We start from the raw sequence: 17,819 nt of genomic DNA, 5'->3' as shown, positions 1-17,819 counted from the left end.
CAACCCCAAACCAAATCAAGTAAATTGGACAAAACATCCTCCATTTGGTTTGAGACTCGTACATCGCGAACCTTACCGTTATGCTCCATCATTGTCACGGGAAGCAAATAAATTGAAATTATATTCTAAGCATTTCATAAAATAATACATGGGAGCTGATTTTACAGTAATCCGACGCATTCTTTTATTCCCCCGGGTTAAACGCAATTGAATCGCCAATGCTAACAGAAAGATTGAATTGATAGAATGATAATTTTTTTTTTCTTCCCATTAATATTGGGGGGGAATTACAAAATTATCATCAAGCAACTTTATCCTTAAAGTTATGCTACAACATATTCATTTGTCTGTAAGATTCAAAATCTAGATAGCCCGCAGATGGTGGTCCATGAAACCCGTACATATCCATTACTTTATCATCTGCGGGCAATACAGAGCCTTCACGTCCCTTGAAGCCCTCCAAAGGTGAACCCCAAGGAGCTGGAGTAGAAGGGTTTGAGTTTGATGCATCTTGGTTGACACCAAGTGCAGGTGGGTTCTGCGGTGAATTCCCAGCAGGCCTTCTGTTTGACCCACCTGTCGTCAAAGAAATGGATACCGAATTCTGCTGCTGCATTTGTTGTTGGTTCTTCATTGGTGACTTTGGCCTCAGAGCCTCTATATCAGGAGTAGTCACCACCAGATGAGGTGCCTCCGGAGGTGGATTTCTTCCCCCACCTCCTTGCCAAACTTTCCCATCTTTGTCAGAAAAGCTTTTAACGTATGCCTAAATTTACCCATAGCCAATCAATGTTATTCAGTCAGGTGAACACAAGCAATCAGCATCAAATAACGGAGATAATATTGAGTACAAGCTCTGTTGGAGCCAAAAGATTGTACATCCAACCAAGATAAATAAAATCATAAAGGCTGATAGAAACAGATACAGTCGAGATAAAAACGCATCATTACGAGAACGTTTGGCCAGAAAGTAGCCTAGAAGAATGTTGAAAGTATGAGCTTAATCTTAATGGTTGTCATCTATCCACAAAAGTAACTCGGTTAAAATTTTGGCTACTAGAGTCTGGTTAATTTATTTAATTTAGCCGCCGAACATTCCCAATGTGTTACAATAGTACGACTATTGCGATGGAGGTACGGTATGATAAAGTGGAAGAAAACTTTCCAAGAATTTAACTTTTTACTTAGAAACTTAATTTTCCCTCAACTAATAATGTACATGAAAAACGTAATTCTCTGCTAACTTAATTTTCCCCCAACTGATAATGTGCATGAAAAACCTAATTCTCTGCTACAGCAGAATGAGTAGAATTATATGGTATGAACTTTCTGATATGCACCTCTCGAGCATTGAACCAATGAATTCAATGGGTTAGAACCACTTTCTCATATGCACCTCTCAAGCATTGAACCAATAAATTCAATGGGGTTAGAGCCGCCGCACAAAATAACACAATTAAAAATGGAGGACTAACTGCTTGCACATATTTCTAGACTTAGACAATAATGTGAAAGCTGTTCTCAGAGCACATTAGGTCACAATATCCTACCTGGAACAAAGATGCTCCCTGATTTACTCAACTTTTAAAGAAAAAAGATTACGCGAACTGTATTAACATAAATTAAAAAACGTAGACAGGAAGGATCAACTAAAATGTCATCATGTACAAATACTAGCATTTTAAATTGCTTACCTCTTTATTAAAATTTGAAGACGACAACTCTTTACCAACAGTCAGCCAGCCAGCCCGGATATTGTGGTCTTCACCAAATAGTTCTAGTCTCCTCCTTCCAAGGGCAAAGTGCTCAATAATCCTGTACATATCTTCAGGCTTTTGTGTTGAACCTGTTAAATATGAGAAAAAAAATTTAAGACTCCATTTTATCTTTTATAACAAAAGCACAACAATTATGAAAGCAAGCGGTTTAAAGAAACCAACCATTTCATCTTAAACAGCTTTTACATGACTTTCGATTTTCCAGTTCAAGTATAACTTCTAAATTTATTGCCAATGGTATGTTATTAACAAGGTGGCCCTAGTCTCTCAGAAGCATAAAAAACAGTATTAATGATCAAGTTCCTAGGAAAGAAGCAAAAAGCACAGTTGCTTTAGGTGATATCTACTAAATTTTATTAATAAGGTCTGTTAGGAAACAGCAAAGGGCGAATTGAATGATTAGTGTGCCATACTGCATGTGCAGCAATGAAGAATTCAAGGGTAACTGAATATTTGTGTATGGAAATAATTGAATGATTTTATACGGCAATTAAAGGGAATTAAGGGAGGAAGTTGAACTATACAAAGGAGTAAGGGAGTGAAAAATAGACAAGAAAAGAGTGAAACTGGACCAGCGAGAGTTCAGTGTCTTTTGAACACAATGTTACCTTTCATTTCTGCAATTCTGCTAACCGGAATTAATTGAAGAGTAACGCAGTAAAATTACCCCAGTTCAGGTGTTCATGATTTGGTCCAGCGAGGGTTGATGCAATTGAAATCTGGTTCATACAATGAGGCAGAGAAGATGAGATGGGAAAAAAGTGAGAAGATGCCAGGAGTTTCGGCATTTGATCCAGGAATTACCATGAAGAACCCTACGAACCATACGGATGGCATGGAAGATGAAGCAATGACAGAGTGGTAACAGAAAAGTCAGGAAGGAGACCCAATCTCGTATTATTAATCTCATATTACTGGGTGAAGATGCATTTAGCTGGATTAAAAGGGTGGAAAGGTATTTCTACCAGAATTCCATGGCAGGAAGAGAACAGGTGTAAGCTGCAACGTTGCCAACAGAGGGGCGTGCGTTAAACATGTTTCAATAATGGGGGTCTCGTGCCACTGAAATCAATTCCAATCTGCTATTATTCAATGTTTCCAACCTGAAAATATTCTCCTCCGTATGCACAGAGGAGGATAGTGAGTTAATGTAAGAAATTTGAGTTGGTGACATGAGTGTTACAGGAAACATAGATAAATGTGCTGAAAAGGGAGATATGGACTGAACTTAAAAGCCACCCCTAGGATGTACTCAACCTTTATGGACTTTGGCCAACTTTTAAGAAAAGAACTGGGTCATTGGAAAAGGTGACCGATTTTGAGCAACAGAACAGATTTGTCAACCAGGCTTCATCATCAACTCGGACAACTCCTACCCATGTTGAGACAAGACCTAATATCTACTTCAACATGAGCAACGGCAGTATTTCGATATGGACCACACTCAAACCTGCCTACAGTAGAAAAAATGGCATGGACAATGTGGGGAGTGCCAGAGAAGATGGGGGATTCAGAAGATTATCCCATGATGAGTTATAAGAGAACATGAAGAGAAGGTCCTGCTTTAGATGCGACAAGTTTAGTAGCACAAAACATGAGGAACAATTTACAATGATGGTGATGGAAACTGAGGAATCGGATGAAGCTCAATGTTGAAGGAAAGAGGTTGACGATAAATCCCTACATTTATTCTATCACATTATGATGGTAATGACATACAAGAAGACCTCAATTATTGGGATCAAGTGCTGGATATGCGTATGGATTGTGATTTGCACCAATACTCTTGAAAATTAACAGTACAGAGATTATTACAACTATTATTGTTGTTGTAATTATTATGTAGAGACATGGCATGCTGATTGTGCATGATTCTTTCTATTCAGATTAGGAGGAATAGCACGGTCCTTGCCCTAAATTGGTTGGATGGGTTCGGGGAGACAAGGGTGAAATTTAGAGTGCCAACCATGAAGACTCAGCTGGCAGGTCTAAATGTCAATCTTTAGGGAGATCCTTCCATGTGCTGATTAGTGGCATCTGTAAAAACTATGCATAAGCATAACATTCTACAGGATGGAGACAATCAGGTGACAAGAATACAGGAAAGAGCATACTGTGCCGGTCTAAACTATAAGAGGTCACCCAACTATTGTTTAAAGTGAATTTCTGAGAACCGCACAGACTGCCATTTAAGAGAACAAATGGTTGTACCATTATATTGGAAGAGAGAGCTCGAATTACTAATGTCTGACCCTACAGGTTAGACCAAGCATCAATCCCTAGTCCAGTAATGCTGAACAGAAAATAAATAAATAAAAGATGGAGGCTGGAGATTCTGTATTGATTATAGAACCCAAAACATGGCCACTGTAGACAAATTATTGGATGGGTCAGTCTGAGACATTATTTTTTCCAGATTGGATCTTTGATAGAACTGGATCATAAATAATAAGAAAATGGAAAATTTATTGAAATTAATCCCATTTTTGCAGTTCAGTAGAGATGGATTCATAGCAGGAGTGGAAAAGATATATTACTAACACAAAATATAACCAAGGTAGAGACTAGAGAGAGAGAGAGAGCAAATTCCAGTATGAAGACATTATGATCTTTATTTTGTAGGCACGATTGATAAATCACAATACTAACCATACGGAGGTTCTTCAGCTATAATGACATCCGTGTCAATATTGGCATGAATTATATGGCCATCAGTGCTTCTACGAACAGTTCCTTTTATGCCCATCAAGCAGTGTTCCTTTATCATAACAAAACAAAACAGTTTAGGTATATTAACTTAGTGTAAACATAACTATATATAATAAGCTCAAATGGTGATCTGAACCTCCACATTTACTTGAGACTAATTTTAACAGACCTTTGAATGTTGAAATAAAGTATGTGCGTCATGCCGTAATCCTGGAGTTGCATTACTTTTGTTTGTCTTTACCCAACATATATCTTCACACCTACGAAATCCCCACTATAGGAACCCAGCCAAACCAATAAAGAGAAAAACAGACAAGTGATTAAGAAATAGAAGATATAATACGAAAAGAACCAAAATCATCAATTGATGCTATATCCCATGAAGAACTTATATATTCAGATAGTTTACCTTCTTTAGACATTGACGACCTTGTTCAAGACCTACACCGTCGCCCACCCAAAGGAAAATGAAAGAAGGCGTATCTGCTATAGCCTTACAAAGGAACAAGAATAAATAAGATGTCTAATTCAAAAAATAGCAAACTATATCCTTATTCAAGGACAAGTGCCATATATTAATATATGACAGAAACTAATATATTCAAGTAACTGATAAATAACTCTGATGGGATATATGATGGGAAGCACAAAAATGAAATTTATTTGGTCAGCAAAAAAGCTTCAATACTGCACACGCTCTTGCTACTTTACCCTTTTAACATTATTCTTTATTACAGCTAGAGTACTAAATATAATTAGTAATTAGCCCAACTAGTTTACAAGATCATAAAGGTTTTCACTTGCATTTGAAACTTAGGTATGATGGAAATGCTTAGACTGAAACAAGTCTAACAAAGTAATGAATTACACAAACAGAATAATAGCTTACCTCGATCTTGAGATTCATTATTTCTTCAAATGTCCAATACTCCATATGATCAGCGACACCAGGGGCACGGTGCACATACTCCTCCCATGGGGGATCCACAAGAATGACATCAAACTTTGTACCAAAGAACTCATGAGATAGTTCAAACTCTTTCAAATCACTCTTATAATACATAGGAGCAGATGCAGATTTTGCAACAATCTCATCCTTTTTCTGTATAAGCTCTCTAAGCTTAGGATAGTCCTCCACAACATTTGTGAGCTCAAGCTCCCTAATGAAATTCTGTGGCCGCATACCAGTGTCAACAAAGTTTTGAGAATAATCATTCTGTTCACCTCTGGAAGGAGCTTTACCAAGAGCTCCACTACTTTTAGGAGGAGCCCATCCCCCTGGAGTTTTATCAGGTGGGGCTCCTCGACCCATTGATCCTGGGGGATTAAAACCAGAAGTAGAGATGTTTGGGGGTATTCCCCTTCCAGGACCTGATTGGTTATAATACATTGCCGGATTTGGTGGGTTCCCCAAATTAGCAGCATTGAATCTTGGACCTGAAGGACCTGGGGGAACAGGAGACACAGGTGGTACACCTATAATATTCATATCAACACCTCGAGCTCCAGGCCAAACAGCAGGAGTAAATGGTGAAAGGAAGACTCCAGGGGACATTGGTGGACCGGGAGCAGGTGATATACCATGTGAAAGAGGCTGCATTGGTCCAGGTGGAGGCATTGCAAGAGGTCCATAGGGTGATCCCATCATTGGCAATGGCATTCCAACCTGCTGATTGTCTCTCCCAGTAGGCCTAATCCTTCCTCCTCTACCAACCCTGTTACCTTTCATTCCTTGTGGACCAGCTCTGTTAAAGGAACCAGACTCCGGATTTCCATATTGAGGCTGTGAGCCACCACTACTAGAACTTTGGCCGCCAGTGGTGCGGGCAGATACACCACCTTTCTGACCTCTTCCTCTTCCCCCATAAAAATCATAGTCATCATCTGTATATCTCTCCTTCAGATCATCGCCAGATAAATCATTCTTCCTTCCTCTTTCATCTTGATGATATGCCCAGTCTTCATCATTAACACCAGATTTTGCACTGAACTGCTGATGAGCTTCATTTCTCTTAGTATGGTTGGACATAGATTCTGATTTCCCATAGTCATAAAACTTGGTCTGGATCTCTATCACATCATAATTGTCATTCGAAATCCCAAACTTTGTGGATGTTTTAACAGCTTCCCCCCTACTCACATCTTTTCTACCACCAAACCGTCCATGAGGCCTTTCATTGTCCATCCTCTCATAACCATGTCTAGGTAACTCCCAATCTCTGTTGTCATCAAAAGCACCCTCCTCGTTTTTCTCTTTGTCAGCGTTACTCGGTTGCCTCCTCTTCCAACTTTCTTTTGAACTTTCCCGATCCTTCCTCCTGTCATTCCATGTATCATCTTTCCCTTTGGATCTATCATCCTTAAAGCCATCGCCCTCAAGCTCCTTTCTTTTAAAGCTACCACTTCTTTCAAAATCCACATCCGAGTTTTCCAAATCTTGGTGGCGTTTTCCACTCTTCTCAGGTGTCCTCGACCTGTTTGAGTTCCCACTTTCCCTAGCACTCTTATCCCTAACCCGCACATGCCCATCCTCCTCCACATTCAACGACCTATCCCAGGTTTCAGCCCCATCATAACCAGCAGGGGCCCTATGATGCCTGGGCTTCTCAACCCTCTCCTCACGCCCAGCATCCACCGAATCCGACTTCCCCTTACTCTTCCCTCTCTCGGAATCACCCCTTCTCTCCTCCTTACCGCTAGACTTCACAACCCTATCAGCACCAGAGGCTTTACCCTCCCCATGCTCACTCCTAGCAGATCCACTCCTCTCCCTATCCCTAGAACTATCGCGTTTCCCACTCCTGAATTCCCCTTTCTCATCCTGCGACCTCCTCGCACTACTAGCATCAACCTCGTCCCATTTCCTCCTCGAACTCCGGGCCTCATGCCCAACCTTCTCCCGGCCACCACCGCCACCATCCTCCTTACTCACCACACTCTCGTGAAAATCGCCGTCCCCGGCACGCTTCCTCGCGGCCTTCTCGTCCAATTCCCCGTCCTCATACCAACTACTCAACTTCTCCAACGTGCTCTCCTCCGGCCTCTTCTTGGCCCCTTGCTTGGAGCGCGAATCGTAATCGTCGTTATCAGTCCTGCTAGAGCGCTTTCTCCTGGCGCCTCCGTCAGAGCCCTCGCCCTCTTCCCCATTGCCACCAAACTTTCTAGACCTATCCTTCCTCTTGTCGCTGAACTCCCAATCCTCGTCATCCCTCTCGCGCTTGGAGTAACCACGACCACTGTCGCTCGAATCCATCCCCAACTACCAAAATCTAAACTCAATGTGATTCTCTACAACTTTCTCGCGGGCGAACATGAATCCGCCCAAACTACTCACTCTGCTGAGGATTTTCTTAATATATGTAATTTGTATGAGAAAATAAATTAAATATTAAGGGGGATTCGATTTCAAAATTTAGACGGGGAAAAGGAGGGGCTTACCGGCGAATGGGAACGGATAGTGTTCTTGTTGTTGACAGTGGGTGGCGAGAGAGTAAAGAGGAAGAAGAAGAAAAGTAGAAAGGGGTTCTTACTACTTGACCAACGATACGGCGTCGGAAGCTGTTTGGGGAACCCGAAAATTGCAAACCTAGTCTGGGCTGGGCCTAACTATTCTAATATTTTCTTTTGGATTAAAAGTTAAATATAAATAAAACAATATAGGCAAGAGAAATATAAACTAAATAATAATTATAATAATAAATTGTGTTTTATTCAACTTTAAAAAATGCAGAATTTTTTTTAGCTTAAGTATACTTCTTCCTATCCTGTTATTTATTCATTTATTATGTTTGGTCGATCTCTTTCCTAATAAAGAATTTCATTTTAAAAATAAAACAATGTGTGAATACTATCTACCAATTAGAAAAAAAATAATTAATAAAAAATATTGACATGTAATGCAATTTATAACACATAGTAACAATGATAAATTTTAATATGTGAAATCATCGCATTGATGCATTTTTTAAGATTGAGAGACTTGATTAAATAATAAGATTAGATTAAGAATTGTTTTTTGGTTTGTTAAAAACATTTGTATTGGTTACATAATAAGCAAAGACATGTTATCAATGGCGATTATAACAAGGGATGGGAAGGGTATTGTTTGATTTTGAGGGTAAATTTAATTAACTTATTTACCTGTATAAAATTAAAAAGTTTTTCATAAATTTTAATTTAATTTTTTTGGTGGTGATTTAAATGTTTTATTACATGAAAGTGATATTTTTATAAACATAATTAAAATTCAATTTCAAATGTTTATTTATTATAAATTACTGTTAGCACAATTAATTAATATAATTGTAACTTAAATATAAATTAATATTACTTCAAATTATAGTTTCGTGCCGCAGTCTTCATTTTGGTGGATGGAAATAAATTTTGGTTGAAAAGCACTTTTGGTTGGATTCACTGGAATTCGAAATGCGGTGTGGAAGTGATTTATGTTGGATTAACTGGATTTCAAAATGCTTTCCCATTTGGTTTCAAAATTATAACTACCGGATTTAAAAAATAGAAACACACGATCACATCTCACACAGAAAAGAAAGATTACACGTTGATAGTAAGACTAATGGAAATTAACGAGTGCCAATCTATTCAATATTGGAGATAATATTTTCACTATCTTTTACATATTTATTATATTTTTTTTGAATAATTAAAAAGAAAATTACATAAATGATTTGTTTTACATATTTCTTTTTAGTCGTATTTATCGTCGGTGTTATATTTTGTTTACTGTGATAATTCCTTTCATACTACAGTGAAAAGCAAGTTCTGATCATATTTTAAATGACATTTATCGAGATTTTTTATGACACTAATCTAATTTAGCATCAACTCGTCTCCTGCTATCGAATACGCAACAATATGGAATAAAATAGTGTGCAAAGACGAGTAAAATAAAATATTGATGCTTTTATATTTTCACAGAAATGTTCAATAACTAAAAACCGAAAACTAAATTGGAAAAACAGTATTTTTGTCTCCACCATTCTCATCACACACCACAACCAGACTCTGCTCTGCCCCTGATTGAGAGAGAGCAACAACACATTGCAAAATGGACCAATGGATATGTGAGACCATTGACATAATTTCACTAAGAACGCACAGAATAACATAACTTTACTAAGAACAGATAAAAAACAAAAGAGTTGTGTAAGATCATGCTGAAGCAGCAATTTTATCAACCTCAGTTTGTTGTCCACCCCATATCTGCATGCGAGCATTTGTTTCTTCCACCTACAATTGAGAAGAGTTAAATGAATGAAAGGATTTAGCATTTCAAAATTCATCCATATATGAAAAGTAAAGCAGTATCACTTTTCTGCAGAACTATAAGTGTTGCTTACCTCTTTCTTCCAATTGGTTTTGTAAAGTATCAACAGGAGTAGCAAGGTCTGAAGAAGAATTCCACACATCATACCACCCCAAAGTCCCTGAATAGGGAAAAAATATCAGAACAAAATTTTAAGCTGGTATCAGTATAGTCATATTCATTTTTCACTCAACAGTAGACAACAGTACAGCAACAAGAAATTTTGCTATTTTTCTTCTCTAAATACAGAAAAGTCAACAGTTTGCACTAAATTTATGAATTTTATCAAAGGAGATTTTGATGGAAATTCAATCAGAGTAGTGGTATATCACCTCAACCCCCAAATTTGCTTTATAACCAAGAAGGAACCCCAGTGGAAGCCCAAATAAGTAGTAACAACCTATGTTGACGTAGGCCACCAGGGCCTGCCACCCACCTCCAACAGCAACGCCTGTAAGAATGATTTCAAAGTTGTAAATAGGGTAAAGGAACTATCTGTTTCCCTTCATGAAGTAAACAAGGAAAATGGTGATCAATCATACCTGAAATCACTGGTTGAACACTGTTTAGAACCATTGTAATAGCCAGGAGGAATCCTAGCTTCGAAACGGCCTTTTGCAAAACCAGACTGTCAGTAAAAATAACAGCATAATAGTCTTTAGCCGCCAAAATAACAGCCATGAAAAAGATTCCCAAGAAAAGTGACTGAAAGATTGTCACGTAGACAGAGTACTTGGCAGTTCTTGGACGTCCGAGTCCAAGTTCATTGGAAACTCTGACACTGAAAATAAGAAAAACACAAACATTAACCACACATATTACATGGCTAACTTGAAAACCCAGCATTTCAAAGTTGCAACCGCTAACAATGTGAAGTTGTCAACATATTTCCCAGAGTAAACAGACAAAAATCAAACTCACAAGACATTAATTTTTGTTGCATACCTGACAGCTGCATTTATTCCAATGAAGATCATGACTTCCCACCCATTGATATTCATGCTATAAAACATCATTGAAATAATCAGCAAAAAAGTTATCTTACATTCATTATTTGAATAATCATAAACAAATGTAAAACTTGGGACTGTGAATCGGATGGAGGAATAGGTTGTATGAATTCATAGTGTATACAATTCATCCAACAAAATCACTAAAGAGATATTTAACTCAGTCAATATTCCCTAATTTTAAGTTTGACTCTCCTCCCACTCACGGTACACAATCTGGTGTCAGTATAAAAATAGTTTTACGAAAATGACCGGTTATTTAGCCTTAAATTGACTGCATTTTCATGATAGAATTGACTAGTTAGTTTGGTCGTGTTATGTCAATGAAAGTATGATCTTACCATATAGAGAGGGAATCAACAGCAATCACTGCATTGTCAAGGTGACCAGCAAGAACTATGACACTCATCATATACCAAACTTCAAGGCAAAGCATTATAGCTGATGCAAGAGAGAGCCTTACAAAGGCCCAAATATCCTTAAAAGCCGACCATGACAATCCTTTCCATCCATCCTTACACCAGACCACGACATAAACAAGTTGAGCCGTTGTAATCCCCCAACTCGTGAAATCAAATGCCAAAGCTGCACCAGTTAAGCCTAACTCTAACGTATGAATCAAGAGCCAGAGCAACCCAACATGCACAACCAAAGCTCCCAACCCAATCCATGCAATCACGTTAACCTTACTCTGAGCTTGAAGGAACTTTTGCGTTGGAAAATTGAAGGCAAGTGAAAGAAATTGCGGAATTACTTTAATAGCGAAATTTCCAGCAAGATCAGCTATATCTTTCTGCTGACCAAGAAGCTTCAAAATTGGAGCAGCAAAAATGTATAGTGGCAACAGAAAAATGCTGGTCACAGATAAAATCACCCATGAGCGTTGCATATAAACACCAAGCATATTAACCTGCCCAGCTCCGAAAGCTTGTCCACATAGCGTCTCTGTTGCACTTCCCATCCCAAGCTACAGGGTTTTATACAGTGTCGTTAGATTTTGTTCTTAAAAACCAACGTTCCATTAACAAGTACAATTTCTGCAATATTCTTTGCGGGTCCTCTAAAATGAAGACTCGCAACTACCCTCACGATAAATAAATGCTTACGCGACAAATTTTAAAATTGTAATAAAGTAAAACACCAGTATATTTATGCAAAATTCACAAAGTAATTGCATAGGATACAAAGATGAAAAATAAAATTAATCATCCAAAGTAAAGATACAAGTAAGACGAAGGAAAGATTCAGTTATCGAGGTGAGAACAAAAGAACACCCTTCTACATTCAGAACCAGATAAAACCCGCAATATTGAAATCAGGACAAACCTTTGACTTAAATTTTTTATAACTGGAATTTCACTCTACGATTCCAAATTAAACGTAAACATAATACAAAAGCTCGATTCTAATAGGAGAATTAAGAAACTGAAACTAATTATTATCCTAAAATTAATCATAAAAGAGATTGCATAGTTTCAGCAGCACATTTATCTTAAACCCTACACCTACAAAACAAAAGAAAACTGAGAATGACAAAAATCTTTTGAAATTTGACAACAATCTCGATACTCATGAACTGCAAAACAAAATGTTGGTGTACATAGATCGAAAAGTTACGTGGTTCGGGTATTGAAGAGAAGAGAAGGGGCTAACCATGAAACCAAAGGCGAAAGTGCCAATGACGGAGTTGATGAGAGAGATAGCAGAGAGCTCAATGTCGCCGAGGTGTCCGACGAAGATGCTGGTGATAGAGTTTGTACCGTATTGGCACCATATGTTGAAAACAATAGGCAGCGCAATGAGCCACATCTTCTTGCTTTCGATCCAGAACACCTCCTTAACCTTCTTGAACCCCCTCGCCGCCACGTAGTCGCCATCCTGATCCACCAGCGCCGCCCCATCGCCGTTTACGAGCAGGGGAGCATCCATCGTAATTACCAAACACGTCTACACCTCTGATTCAAGGTCAAACTCCGCACAGAACTAGAAGTTCTCAGTTGCATACGTGCCCCGCTCTCAGACTGACGAACTAACTTTAATCCTGCATGCAGAACTAACCAGGAACTGTTAGATAAGCATGCGACGCGTCTATTATCACGAACGGAACTTCCCTTTTTGCTCGCTCTTAACTATACAATCCTACCAATGTTTATGAACCTATTTTTTCTTAAATCCGGGGACTACGTTAAATCGACAGTGACCTGCGAACAATAATTTATTTGCTGCATTTATTGTACAACCACATGTGAAGTTGTTCTAGATATTCTCTCAGAATTTTACTCTCTTGTAAAATATCGCATTGTCCTCGGAGCAACTCTCGGTAAAAGTTGAGAATCTCAGTTAATTTTCCAACCATTCTTTTTAATTTCATGCTGCTTCTGTCTATAGATTGTTAAATTCCTCTGATTTCTAATACATAAAAAATAAAAATAAATCGCTCGGGATGATATTTGGTTTGGCACAAAAAGAGTCTCCATATTAAAAACAAAATGAAGAAAACTTGCATGAGTTATCACCGTTTTCTCATCTTCTTCTTTCTAACATACTCTTTGATATGCCGTGTTTGTTAGAGCTTATGTAAAATTTGTTCAATAAAAATGAATCACGTAAGAGAAAAATGTCAAAAGACGTAATTGAAAACGAGATGTGCAAATTTGCGTTGTCTTATTTGTTCGTCGTCCTTCTCCGATTGATCATTTCTCCTGTCAATTTGAAAAAAGAAAAATAGAATTTTAATCTTTACCTCTTCCAAAATTCTAGCGTTGGACTTTAAAGTTGAACGAATTTTTTTTATATAAAAGTGTTAAACCACATTATAGAAGTGCAATTAAAGCTATAATGAAAAATTAATGTAGTAGGTCTCAAATTTTGTTCTTGTTCTTTCTCTTGATCTCATTTTAAGTGTATATTTGGCTAAGCGTGTTATAATGTGACATGAATAATAGAAATATTTAAATATGTAGGCATGGGTCGCGTGTACATGTAGATGGTGTGGTGAAGTGAAAACCAAGGAAATAATAGTGTGGTTTGGCAAGAGGAAGGGTGTTTAATGTGCCACGTTACTTGCGTAGTAGTACGATGGAATAATGTGGGTCGGTATTCACTGTAAAGTAACGCTATCGTGTAGTGTGCTGGGCCGTATAAGGGAAACAGTTATGGAAGGCTGAAAAGGTCTGTTGATTCATGTTCAGAATGCATGTCTCACCGCGTTCTTAATTTTCGTGTGTAAAATGAAAAGAAAAAAAAAATATGTCGCATTCAGAAGTCTATTTTTCTTTTAATTTTCCAACTCAAATCCGTACAAAAATATATCACTGTATTACTATATTTTCAATTTTGATAATGTTTTTAAATTAAAAATAGTAAAAACTAGATAGATATTTGTCTTTGTTTCTTTCAGTTGCACTAGTCTTGAGTTCAGTCTGTAATTGTATGAAGCATAAGGTATTGAGTTGCAAACAGTTCGGCATAACAAACTTCACGAAATACCGCATCAGATGGGCAAGTCAGTGCTATTGCGTCAAACTTGAAAAGCTTAAGGTTTTATTATTTTAAATATTTTATAATTGCGGTATTTTAATTACGTTATATGTAAGTTGTAATTGATATTTATTGACTTTTCGCAGATAATTAAAGTACGGGTAAGATATACGATTTCGAGTAATTACCTGAGGTTGACAAAAATGTGTTACCACTGCGGAAGAATATATAAGGCACCATTTCGAAAAACGGTCCACTGGTCCGTATCAACAATTTCTAAAAATAAGTTTTCTTCCATTGATTTTACATAAGTTGAAAAAACTTTAACTAATTTTTAAATAATTTTTTTAAATTATATAAACTTTTAAAAATTGTAAATCATATTTTGATGTCTAAATATTTTAGATAATTATAATTTAATCCTTGATTAATTTTTATTATTTGTAAATTAATTGAAAAATTAAGACCTAACTCGACTTATGTTGGACTTAATCTGATATTGTCTAAGATGGATTTTACTTTTGTTAGTTTTGTGTCAATATCTAAATTAATATTTTTTATTAGAACTTGAATCAATATTAACCTAATTTAATTTAACATGCCGTAGACTTAACTCATTTGACCATAATACATTAAGTATATGTATAACTCAATCAAATTTATGCTAGACTCGACTTGACCAACATAAATCCAATCTGATTTGGCAACCTTGCTCAACATAAATCTAATCCAATATCTTAACATAAATGATCTCAACTTAAATTGACTTGAATTTGATTACAGTTAATTTGTGTGTTGTTTAATTAGAATCAAACTTAACTCAACCTAATTAACATATATTTTACTTAACATAAACGGGTATCGATTAATTTAAAATGATGTCAACCTAACTTAGCTTTACACAAATTTGACCCAACTTTGTTTATACCAATTTTAAATTTGTATTGAATAAATAGTTTCGTACACACAACTTTTTTTTAAAATAATATTTTTCATTTTATTTTTTAAGAAAATTTTTAATTTAAAATATAACTCATAAATCGTACTGACCTACAATTTTTTTTAATATATATATATATATATATATATATATATATATATATATATATATATATATATATACATACACGAGATTAGCTTGTTTATAAAAATATGTCCTTAATCACGTATCTTAAAAACTAAGTTATTTTAGTTAAAGAGACCATTAAGGATGACAACAGGTCGGATCGGGCACAGATAATGTCTATCCGTAACCAACCCGCATGCGAAAAACCGTACCCGCAACCCGATCCGTTACCCGCTGAATATCCACATAAAAAATCCGCGGATTTTTTTCAATCTGCGAATATTCGTTGGATACCCGTTTTCAACCCATAAAGAGGAACCCTAAACCCAAATTCCGGACACGAACGCAATTACAGAAATCTCCAAATCGCGATAACCACTAGGGTCTTCAAAAATTCAATCTACATCAATGAATTAAAATCCAAAAAGACTCAAAACACTCATTCGAATCATAACTCCAAAATCGCATCACCAATCAACAGGAAAGAAATCAAGAAATGAACTCCCAAAACGGGAATCAAAACGTACAAAAGAAACCCCCAAAATCAGAAAACAAATAAAATCATAATTTCAAATCTCAAATCGGAACAAAACCCCAATCAGAACCAAGAGAGAGAGGAAGAGGAAATGGAGCCTACTCCTGCGTGAGGTGAACCAGAAGGAAGAAGAAAAGAGTCATCCGTTAAGAGAAAATTTTGTAATGGGATTCTTGATATCTCTATTAGGGTTAGCTCAAAAGTAATGTAACCTATTTTTTTTTCTTTTCTTCTTTTAAAAAAAAAAAGTGATTGAAAGAATCCTAAGTCATTGTTATTAAAATTTCCCCTTTTTTAAGAGTAATAAAAAATTTAATTTAAAAAAAATATTAATTAAATTTTTTTATTTTTTTTTCGGATAACGGATTGGATAGTATAATACCCACATCCGATCCGTTTAGAAGCGAGTATTAAAATACCCGCTGTCAATTACCTGCGAATAATAAATATCCGCGGATAGTAACTATCTGTCTAGGATTTTATTCATGAATATCCGCGGGTGCGGATTTTTTTTCATCCTTAAATTATATATATATATAGCATAGTCTTTGATTATGAACATCGTTTATTTTATCATAAAAATTGTAAATTCGCCCATTTTTAAACGACACAGGTCCTATCGCCTAAATCTATCTATAGAGTTGTTTTTGTCCTTACCTATAAAAAACTTTTAATAATACATTAAGATGTCTTTATTTATAATACACATTTCTTTTTAAAAAAATTCCTTAAATGTAATTATTTCTTATTTCTTATACATATAATTACAGAATCACTCATGTTCTAATAGCCTACTCAATTAATCTTTTGTTTTTCTTAACAGCTAATTCACCAAATAAATAGAAAAGTAAATTAAGATATACTCTATATTTTTTTATAAATTTTTAATTATAATGTCTAATAATAACTTAAATTATTTTTTAAAATTTCCAAAACTGTGATTATCATGTTTATTCAACAGCGAGAAATAAAGAGAATTAAAAATATTACGGAGCAAATGACCCTAACATTTGTTTGAATTGAGGTGAATGTGAAAAATAAAAGAATGAGTAGAAAGAAAATAATTAATAAATGTTATTTAAATTAAGGAAAAATTGATAGAGTTAAGTGAAAGAATTGTAATGTAATGTGTGTAATTGATACGATTGATTGTTTTAATTTAATAATATTGTATTGCTAATTTATTTTATTATAATAAATAAAAAATAAACATTAATATATTTTTATGTATTACAATATAGTTAATCATGTAAGATTTTCTTCACAAACCTGATTTGATACGGTAAAAGTGAAAATTACAATTTTATCTCAATTTTTATGCTTGTATATTTTTTAATACATTAATTTTATATTTTATTTGTTTCCATCCGTGTGAATAGTAATTTCACCCATTTAATACTGAATTAATTAAAATACAATACAACAATACTTTCACAATATTTATTTGATAATATTTTAATATTATTTATGTGTATTTTGTAATTGATTTAAAATTATTTTATAATCAATAATAATAATTATAAATAATAATATGAGGTAATAATAAGTAAATGATGTTAAAATATTATTAAAAAAGTATTATCAAATATCATTATCTAAAATATAAGGAGAATGACGAATTGCATAAGAGAATAAATGCTAATAATTATTTGTGAACTCCGTTCACTGTTAGAACTTGAAATTGGTTTTTATTTAATTTGAGATATGAATTCAGCCATCAATATCATTTATATGGAACCGGTGAAATCAGGTGAAACAAGTTAAAATCATGAAGTCATATATCTCTGACAATTAACTGTGCTGTTCTTCTTTTCTGGCGTGGGACCGCCCCACCTACAGCTCACCTGCACATATGACTCAACTTATAGCAAAATTTGGATTGAAATTTCATGCCACTTACAACATACATTGTTTT

The 17,819-nt window shown here is 35.6% G+C and overlaps 2 protein-coding genes across 3 annotated transcripts; both read right to left on the bottom strand.

The window, feature by feature from the left end:
• Window positions 1–91: 91 nt before the first annotated feature.
• Window positions 92–8,072, bottom strand: EMB1691 (Methyltransferase MT-A70 family protein). 2 transcript variants are annotated; one of them, XR_015781573.1, is made up of 7 exons: window positions 5,377–8,072; window positions 4,897–4,980; window positions 4,657–4,761; window positions 4,428–4,536; window positions 2,583–2,881; window positions 2,387–2,497; window positions 1,708–1,846 (listed from the first exon to the last, which is right to left on the bottom strand). XR_015781573.1 is itself a non-coding variant. In XM_047312850.2 (6 exons), the coding sequence occupies exons 1-6, from the start codon at window positions 7,738–7,740 to the stop codon at window positions 329–331; spliced, it is 3,252 nt and encodes a 1,083-aa protein (XP_047168806.2). In that variant the 5' UTR covers window positions 7,741–8,064; the 3' UTR covers window positions 92–328. The 2 variants fall into 2 exon arrangements, 1 of the variants encoding a protein (XP_047168806.2); XM_047312850.2 differs by lacking the exons at window positions 2,387–2,497; window positions 2,583–2,881 and adding an exon at window positions 92–766 and having other exon boundaries at window positions 1,695–1,846; window positions 5,377–8,064.
• A 1,318-nt stretch (window positions 8,073–9,390) lies between these two features.
• LOC124837488 (protein DETOXIFICATION 35-like) lies at window positions 9,391–12,990 on the bottom strand. Its single transcript, XM_047312857.2, has 7 exons — window positions 12,477–12,990; window positions 11,165–11,790; window positions 10,759–10,815; window positions 10,356–10,594; window positions 10,146–10,264; window positions 9,848–9,934; window positions 9,391–9,737 (listed from the first exon to the last, which is right to left on the bottom strand). The coding sequence occupies exons 1-7, from the start codon at window positions 12,750–12,752 to the stop codon at window positions 9,660–9,662; spliced, it is 1,482 nt and encodes a 493-aa protein (XP_047168813.1). The 5' UTR covers window positions 12,753–12,990; the 3' UTR covers window positions 9,391–9,659.
• Window positions 12,991–17,819: the final 4,829 nt, after the last annotated feature.

This window comes from Vigna umbellata, chromosome 8 (assembly GCF_029865625.1).
Source record: "Vigna umbellata cultivar VRB3 chromosome 8, Vumbellata_1.0, whole genome shotgun sequence".
Classification (NCBI taxonomy): Eukaryota; Viridiplantae; Streptophyta; class Magnoliopsida; order Fabales; family Fabaceae; genus Vigna; species Vigna umbellata.
The sequence above is the reverse complement of the archived record's forward strand: the minus strand, read 5'-3'. Positions and strand labels throughout refer to the sequence as shown.

Excerpts from the sequence above, each read along its gene's own strand:
- EMB1691 (XM_047312850.2), bottom strand. The coding sequence starts at position 7,740 with ATGGATTCGAGCGACAGTGGTCGTGGTTACTCCAAGCGCGAGAGGGAT. Across the intron at positions 4,762-4,896 it reads GTCGTCAATGTCTAAAGAAG|TGGGGATTTCGTAGGTGTGA; the intron begins GTAAACTATCTG and ends GGGTTCCTATAG. Across the intron at positions 1,847-4,427 it reads AGCTGAAGAACCTCCGTATG|GTTCAACACAAAAGCCTGAA; the intron begins GTTAGTATTGTG and ends CATATTTAACAG.
- LOC124837488 (XM_047312857.2), bottom strand. The coding sequence starts at position 12,752 with ATGGATGCTCCCCTGCTCGTAAACGGCGATGGGGCGGCGCTGGTGGAT. Across the intron at positions 10,816-11,164 it reads GTTGATTCCCTCTCTATATG|CATGAATATCAATGGGTGGG; the intron begins GTAAGATCATAC and ends GATGTTTTATAG. Across the intron at positions 9,738-9,847 it reads AAACCAATTGGAAGAAAGAG|GTGGAAGAAACAAATGCTCG; the intron begins GTAAGCAACACT and ends TCTCAATTGTAG.